The sequence below is a fragment of the Mus pahari genome, chromosome 9, assembly GCF_900095145.1.
Source record: "Mus pahari chromosome 9, PAHARI_EIJ_v1.1, whole genome shotgun sequence".
Taxonomy (NCBI): Eukaryota; Metazoa; Chordata; class Mammalia; order Rodentia; family Muridae; genus Mus; species Mus pahari.
The window spans coordinates 46,998,178-47,007,181 of record NC_034598.1 but is presented as its reverse complement, the minus strand read 5'-3'; the positions used below and the strand labels follow the sequence as shown (position 1 = coordinate 47,007,181).

The window sequence follows — 9,004 nt, the reverse complement described above, 5'->3', positions numbered from 1 at the left end:
TTGTTTAGCTCTGTACCCCATTTTTAATGGGGTTATTTGAATTTCTGAAGTCCAGCTTCTTGAGCTCTTTGTATATATTGGATATTAGTCCTCTATCCGATTTAGGATTGGTAAAAATCCTTTCCCAATCTGTTGGTGGCCCTTTTGTCTCATTGACAGTGTCTTTTTTAAGTCATCAAAATAATTTTTAATAGTTAAATGCCTCTTAAATATACATGATATCTCCTGAAGTTAAAAGAAATAGGCACTCAACCAGTTTTTAAAATCTATTTGGAACATTAAACATGATAGAAGTAGAAAAAATCTCTTACAAAATACTCTATGAAAGAAAATTGTGACAGGTTCCAGATTAAACAGAAACCATTCCATTTCCAAGGGAGAATAAGCGGTGTAACTATGACTTCATAGAATGAATTTTGTAGTGTTCCTTCTGTTTCTATTTTGTGGAATAGTTTGAAGAGTGTTGGTATTAGGTCTTCTTTGAATGTCTGATAGAATTCTACACTAAAACCATCTAGTCCTTGGCTTTTTGTTAGTTTGTTTGAGAGACTTTTAATGACTGCTTCTATTTCTTTAAGGGTTATAGAACTCTTTAGATGGTTTGTATAATCCTGATTTAACTTTCAAACCTGGTATCTGTCTAGAAAATTGCCCAATTCATCAAGATTTTCAAATTTTGTAAAGTATAGGCTTTTGTGGTAGGATCTGATATTTTGAATTTCCTCAGTTTCTGTTATTATTTCTCCCTTTTCATTTCTGATTTTGTTATTTTAGATACTGTCTATGTGCCCTCTGGTTAGTCTGGCTAAGGGTTCATCTATGTTGTTGATTTTCTCAAAGAACCAGCTCCTGGTTTGGTTGATTCTTTATATAGTTCTTTTTGTTTCTACATGGTTGCTTTCAGCCCTGAGTTTGATTATTTCCTGATGTCTACCCCCCTTGGGTGTATTTGCTTCTTTCTGTTCTATAGCTGTCAGGTTTGCTGTTAAGCTGCAAGTGTATGCTCTCTCCAGCTTCTTTGTGGAGGCACTCAGAGCTGAGTTTTCCTCTGCACTGCTTTCATTGTGTCCTATAAGCTTGGATATGTTGTGCCTTTATTTTCATTAAACTTAAAAAGTCTTTAATTTCTTTCTTTATTTCTTCCTTTTCTGGTCCAATTTATTTGAAGTTATGTGGGCTTCTTGTATGGTCATGGGAATCTCTTTCTTTAGGTTAGGGAAATTTTCTTTTATAATTTTGTTGAGGATATATACTGGCTCTTTAAGTTGATAGTCTTTGCTCTCTTCTATGCCTATTATCCTTAGGTTTGGACTTCTCATTGTACCCTATATTTCCTGGGTATTTTGGGTTTGTAGCTTTTTGCAGTTTGCATTTTCTTTGACTGTTGTGTCAATGTTTTTCTATGGTATCTTCTGCACCTGAGATTCTCTCTTTTATCTCTTGTATACTGATGGTGATGCTTACATCTATGACTCCTGATCTCTTTCTTTGGTTTTCTATCTCCAGGATCGTCTCCCTTGGTGATTTCTTTATTGTTTCTATTTCCATTTTTAGATCCTAGAAGGTTTTGTTCAATTCCTTCACATGTTTCATTGTGTTTTCCTGTAACTCTTTAGGGGATTTTTTGTGTTTCCTCTTTAAGGGCTTCTAGCTGCTTACCTATGTTCTCCTGTATTTCTTTAGGGGAGTTATTTATGTCCTTCTTTAAGTTCTCTGTCATCATCATGAGATGTGATTTAAAATTAGAGTCTGGCTTTTCTTGTGTGTTGGGGTATTCAGGGCTCTCTGTGGTGGGAGAACTGGGTTCTGATGATGCCAAATACCCTTGGTTTCTGTGGCGTATGCTCTTGCCTTCTTGCCATCTGGTTATCTCTGGTGTTATTTGGTCTTGCTGTCTCTCACTGTGGCCTGTCCCTCCTGCAAGCCTGTGTGTCCATACTCCTGGGAGACCAGTTCTCTCTGGGATGAATTTGGGTATGGAGAGCTGTGGCACAGCATGAGCTCCAGGGTGCAGATGGAAACTGGAAGGATCCTGTCCCTGGCTGTGCCTTGGTTTCTGTATTCTGATGGCTCTGAGCAGGTCCCTCTTAGTCCAGGAATTTGAGCATAAGTAGTGGCCTGACCTGTGCTCACAGGCATGTCAGCACTCCTGGAAGATCAGCTCTCTCCCAGCAGTATTTGGGTTTGAAGCACTGTGGCACAGGATCAGCTCCTGGCACAGATGTAAACCAGAAGGATCCTGTCCCAAGCTGCTCCTCTGTTCCTGTGTTCTCAGGTCTCTGGGCAGGTCTCTCAAAGCAGAAGTGGTGGTCTTACCTGTGCTCACAGGCATGTTTGCAATCCTGGGAGATCAGCTCTCTTCAGGCGGTATTTGAAGTGCTGTGGCACAGGATCAGCTCCAGGCGTAGATGAATACAGGAAGGCAGATTTTTTCTTTCTTAGCTCATTGTTTTGCATAGATTATTTGTTCAAATCATTAACTCTCATTCTATATATTTCTCAAAATATTATTTTGTAATATTTTGTATTATCCAAATCTTCTGATTTGTGTTGTTTAGATTTTTATTGAATTCATCAATGTTCTTGTTGCCAAATATATTTGTACTGAATGGAAATTATTTAAAAACACAAACTGTATAATGCTATCTGTATGTGTTTCACCCTGACTTTGGAAACTGGACAACAAATTGGTGTGATCTAAATAATAATAAAATAATAAGAAATACAAAAACTCAACCTGAATAAAATAATTTTCATGCCAGGCAGTGGTGATTCATGCCTTTAATCCCAGCATGGCATTGGGAGGCAGAAGCAGGCAGATTTCTGAGTTTGAGGCCAACCTGTTCTACAGAGTGAGTTCCAGAACAGCCAGGGCTACATAGAGAAACCATGCCTCAAAAAAACCAAAATAATAGTAATAATAATTTTCATGATATTTGCAATATAATTAAGGACCTCACTCAAGAATTTGGGTCAAATGAGAATGGAAAGAACTACAGAAATATTGATCAGGAATGTAAATGTTATAAATGTAAAGTGCTTGGACAAGAATACAATAGCTACAAAAATCTCAGCCGTCTTCACCAAAAAATCTAGAAAATATTAGGAAGTCAGTTGGGAAAAAATGAGTTCTTGCTCAGCTAATGACTTCCTACCATCACTCTTAGCTACTGGGAAACTGTTGATTTTTCCTTACTGTGCATGTTCCCAATCCTATTAACATTTTCCTTATGTTGAAAGTTTTCAATAACAATGATATGCCTGTGTCTACAAAATTGTTCTCAGAATTAACAAATAAGTAAAGAAGTTTTCTGGCCAAAGGATCTACCTGCAGGAGCAGGCTTAATTATAACAGCAATTAAAACTCAGAAGCCTAAATAAAGACATAAATCACAAAGATGAGTAAGCTTTGGCCAAACTGGTTCCTACAAGCACACCAATTTGTAGATATTCATACATCTGACTCCCTTCCCAAATTATATGAAAGCCACATTAAGAGTAAGTGCCTTGGTTTACAACATAAGATGCACTGAAAATAGCGTGGAACAAACTTGCTACATCTATCCTCTTCCAAGTCTAAGAGCAATGTAGAGAAATGTCCTCTATGTAAGAGAAGGGATTAAGTCTGGGATTCATATTTGAGAGACAGTAGTAGGCCTGCCATGATTAAACTCAACACCTTGGTGAGTACAGTTATGCCTCCACAGATCAGTCCACAGACTTAAATCACCAGAACTGAATTCTTCCATAGTCATTTCCCAAGCCATGGACAAAAGAGGGAAAAGCAAGACACCACCTAGAGCACAGAATAAAAGCTCCCAAGGACTGTGTTTTGGATTCAGAACCAGGCCTGCCTAAGGAGATGCTCCTCCAATGAGAAACCAAAGACTTTCATCCCTTGGTTAGAATTTTTGTTGGGTGCTCTAACTGGTGAACCCTGAAGTTCATGGGACATATGTATTTTGACTTGGACCATCATCAGTGCTTTCTCTTAATGACCCTAGACCACTATTCCTTTTTTTAGAGATTGTCCAGGTTATTGTGGTTATTTAAACTTCGGTTTGATCTAACTTAGCATTAGCCTAGGCAGCCTGGAGAATCTGTAGTCACTCCTCTAGTCTTAGACAGCACAGCTATTTTCATGTCAGTGAGGAAAACTGTCTCTAGAGCTACCCCATATAACACTGAGACAAAGTGAAGCAAGACCCTTTAGTAGAATTAAATATTAAGCTCTGCTATGAGCCTGCATGTACTCTGAAACTATAGGCCTTTGTGGCTGTGAGATTCATGAGATTCACTTGCAATCCAGGTTAGCAGTTGGGGACCAAAGGACTGCTATCAGCATTAGTACCAAACCTAAAAACTCCCATATGTAGTCAACTTTCTATGTACTAAATCACATTTTATTATCTATATAATTTAAACTTTATCTAATGTAAATAGTAAACTATTATATAAATGAACTCTGTGTTTCAATTAACAGGAAATAGTGCTTTCATAACTTATTCAAAATATCACTTTATAAATTAACCCATGAAATTATTTTTATGGAATAAGCTTTCCTGGAGTACTTTTAGCCTGTATAATTACCAAATTATAATTATCAAAGGCTTTTAAAGAATATAACTGTATGTTTAAGTAACTGTTCCTTAATAATTTGTGTCTATTTTATTTGTGTCTATAGGCTTATAGATCAAAACAATTTTGAATTATATATTTCAACAATAGAAAGATATTTTGATATTATATAAAAGAAAATTAAAATAAAAATGCACATGATAGATTAGTTTCAATACTGGCCAAGCTAAAATTACACAAATAAGTAATTGTAGATATTCTTTATTAAAATTTCTTTTCTGCTTTAAGCAGATCATGTAAGTAAGTTTTATTACCTTTATGAAGCGGAAAATATTTTTCTAAGTACTGCTCCAAAGGCTTGTTTAACTTGCTTATTCCTCAGTGTATAAATGAATGGATTCAACAAAGGGGCAACTGAAGTGTTGAGCACAGCTATTCCTTTGCTCAAAGTCACTCTTTCATTTGCTGAAGGCTTTATGTAGATAAATATGCAACTCCCATAAGTGAGGGAAACAACAATCATGTGAGAAGAACAAGTGGAAAAGGCCTTTTTCTTTTGCTGAGCCGAAGGGAATTTCATAATTGTCTTGACAATGTGAGCATAAGAAAGGATGACTATTACTAATGTGACAATGAGTGTCATGAGAGCTAAGATGAAAGCCATCACTTCTAGTAAATTTGTGTCTGAGCAAGAGAGTTGTAGGAAAGGAGAAACATCACAAAGGAAATGGTCAATGACATTTGAATCACAGAAATCCAAATCAAGGCCAATAATCAGTGGTGGGAAAATAACCAGGAATCCAGTTACCCAAGAACCCAGGACAAGCTGATGACAAACTTTACTATTCATGATAGATGCATAGTGCAAGGGTTTGCAGATAGCAATATAGCGGTCATAGGACATGGTAGCCAAGAGGAAAAACTCTGTGCCCCCCAATAATATATAAAAGAATAATTGACAAATACAGCCATTATAGGAAATTGTCTTTTCCTGAGTTACAATAGTGATTAAAAATCTGGGAATGCAGGTTGTTGTAAATAAAATTTCCAAGAAAGAGAAATTACGGAGGAAAAAATACATTGGTGTCTTAAGAATGGGATCTAGCAGAGTGAGGGCAATGATAGATAAATTCCCTAGCATACTCAGCAAGTAATTTAGTAAAAGAAACACAAAGATCACTGCCTGTAACTGAGGATTATCTGTCAGTCCAAGAAGGATAAATTCTATCTGTCTTGTATGGTTCCTCATTCCTCTTTGTGATATCACTCAAGTTCTAAAAATAAAAAAGATGTATATAAATTAAAATCCACATGAGTAAATGTATAGCCAGTAAACAATAAATTACAGGATCCATATTCCTTAGCACAGCCCTTTCAAATATAACATGCATGGATACAGGAGATATGGTGGTGACTATATAACAATAATTTTCCAATTAATGTAATAGAGAATTCAACTTATCATTGGAAACTGATCTGAGCAACTTGTGAGAACTTAGGTTTTTTATTCTTTCAATTTAAACGTTGACTTGATTTTAACTAAGAATAAATCTGATAAAATATTAAATATCTTTGCATTGGGAATAAAAAGAATCCATTAAATATTATATTACTCTTTTATCTAACGGTAATTATGCCAGTGTAATAAATGGAAATCTATAGTTTAATTAATAATCTTTAATTTTCATGCTGAAGTATATGTCTTGTTACCTCTTATAGCTTTTCTGTGAAGTACAAACAATATCATAGAGGAATACAATCAAGAAATTGAAGTTTAAATGTAAAATAAATAATAGATCAATATAAAACAATTTAGAGATTATTAAATATTTACAAAAATAAAACTTGAATATAAGTATTAGATATAGGTTATATATTATAACCTTTAGTAAAAGATAAAATACAATCACACTATTTAAAGCTAAATAATTCTTTAAATACTTTTAAAAACAATTTTATTTAGGTAATATAGTGTAAAAACATCAGTAAATATGCAATTAATGAAAAGTGTCCAATAGTATTTCAGGAGCAGAATTCCAAAGGACTTTTTATAAACTGTATGTTTTGTAAATGTCTAAAACTTTCATGTATTTAATACATCCACAAATCTGATATCCTACAAAATTGATAACACTTAAAAGTAAAACATCCTCACAGAAGATTTAATCTATAGTTTTATTACATAATTAGTATAAGTCTTATCAACATTAGATATATTATATCAAAGGAAAAGATCAAATCTTGTGTTGTTAGCTCACATACTTTCATACTAGAAAGACAAACTGTGGGTTTACTGACTGACATATCTAGTTATGATTTCAGCTAAAATTGTGTCTCATTTTAATATCTTGATTAAAGTTTCATTATAAAATTACTTTCTAAAATTACTAAATTATTTTCAAGTAAACAAGGATAACCAAAATTTGGGAAATTGAAAATATTCTACATTGACTTTTTGAAATTAAAATGTTTAGTTATATTACAGCTCTTTTATTATATTTTATCAATCAAAATCTTTTACTGCTTTAGGAAATTTGTTATTACTGAATTCAGAATTTTTTCTTATGTTTTAAGTTTTTTTTAATATTGTTTCCAACTTTCTGTTGGAAACAATATTAACTCTAAAACTCTAAAACTAATTTACTCTAAAACTCACGGTAACCTTTTCTTTGATTATTTTTGAAAACTTCCAAGTAAGTGGGGATACAATGAACATCCTATGCAACCTCGAGCCCTATGAGTCTGACAACAATGACCAAATCTGCAATAAACTCCTAAAATGGAACTAGTGGGTTTCATGTCTTAGCAGTAACCAACAGTTCTGTAATTGGACTTAAAGTCTACTCAGCAGGGAGTCTACACAATGCCTGGTACTGGAAACCTAGTCAATTACCCAGGAACAGTGAGGTCATGGATCTTAGAGGAGAATCTACTACAGCCACTTTACTAGACTTGCCTGATTACCAACTGCATTAAATGTTATCCTTATTCCCACGGGTAAGTGTAGCTTTCACCCATCATCACAGAAACTATTTGCAGTAGATTGAGGCCACCACAGAAAACCACAACTGGTCATACTTGAGTAAAACTGAACTTGCAGTGTCCAGCCCCCAATAGATACATAGACAAGACAACCCTTACAGGTAAGGCGCAAGGGATTTACCAGAATAGGGACAAAAACATTTTAATATCCAGAGACCAGGAAGCTTACTTGAGTCTTGTAGAAATTACAAGGAAGCTACATCGAAAATAGAGTTTTAAATATTCAATTCATTACCCCGTTCCTTGATCTTGTCTTCATTTGACACTTTCCTTTTTACTAATACATCCATCTTCTTTCTCAGCAAAACAATTTAGCATTTCTGTAATCAAATGTGGGTATCCCACTATTTTCAAACATAGGAAAAAGATACTTGTTTTTCAACAACTGAATTTGGCAATTAGAAATTATCAATAGGTTATGCTTGCTCAAAATACATTGATCACAATCAACATTTCCAAAGGACCTTTTTTCTGTTTTAATCATGTACTAAAACATGTATATCTAATGCTCTTGTAAAAAGTGACTTCTAACTTTTCGTGTTTGAATGACTTTTAACATGACTAGGTTTTCACTAATTTCACAGGGGGACTAAATTTTCTCCAAATTTTTCTAGTGTGGTTTCAGGTTCATAACCTAGAAATTCAAATATAAGTACCTGAGTCAGACTTCATAACTTCTATTTTATGAATATAACATTAGTGAGAAATTACAACTGTTTTATACAATGAAAAAAAATCAAAGTTTCATGATTCAGTTATTTATATTTTGAGTAAGTTTCATTGTATATATAATTATTTTTAAATAGTATGTTATATTCTTTGTAAATTTCATGCATTTATGAAATGTATGTTGATCACATTCATTCACTACTGCCTCTTTCTATGTCACCTTAGTGTCCTTCAACTTCTCTCTTCTAAGCTTAATGTTGTCTTTTATTTTAGTTTTTGTTATGAGTAAATTATTCTTAAGTGTTTTAAAGAAAATTAATGTTATTATTTTACTTACCATTAATTGAACATGTTAGCATCACCTTTTCTTGAGTATATGGACAATTATAATAAAAATCAATTATACTCATTGAAAAGATATTTAATCTTGTGGACATGAAAATTAAAATAAAAGAAATTTCAGATTAAATAATAGCAAACAATTAAGATGTGAATTTTAAAAATCAAAGTGATATTTTCAATCACATCTCTGAGCATCTCAGCTCATGCCATAGATAACAAGGAATTCATTTAACTGTTTTTAAAATACCAGAGAAATCACGAGATAAGACATATATGCACAACTTATTTAATATCAGACTTTCATAAAAAATTATTAAAGATAAAATCATCTCCTGGAAATTAGCTAATACCAGTTCCCTGTTATTTAAAGAGT

At 33.6% G+C, this 9,004-nt stretch overlaps 1 protein-coding gene across 1 annotated transcript; it reads right to left on the bottom strand.

Annotated features, from left to right (window-relative positions):
• Positions 1 to 4,894: 4,894 nt before the first annotated feature.
• On the bottom strand, positions 4,895 to 5,839 carry LOC110326444 (olfactory receptor 6C70-like). Its single transcript, XM_021204881.1, has one exon. The coding sequence runs from the start codon at positions 5,825 to 5,827 to the stop codon at positions 4,895 to 4,897; it is 933 nt and encodes a 310-aa protein (XP_021060540.1). The 5' UTR covers positions 5,828 to 5,839.
• Positions 5,840 to 9,004: the final 3,165 nt, after the last annotated feature.

Excerpts from the sequence above, each read along its gene's own strand:
- LOC110326444 (XM_021204881.1), bottom strand. The coding sequence starts at position 5,827 with ATGAGGAACCATACAAGACAGATAGAATTTATCCTTCTTGGACTGACA.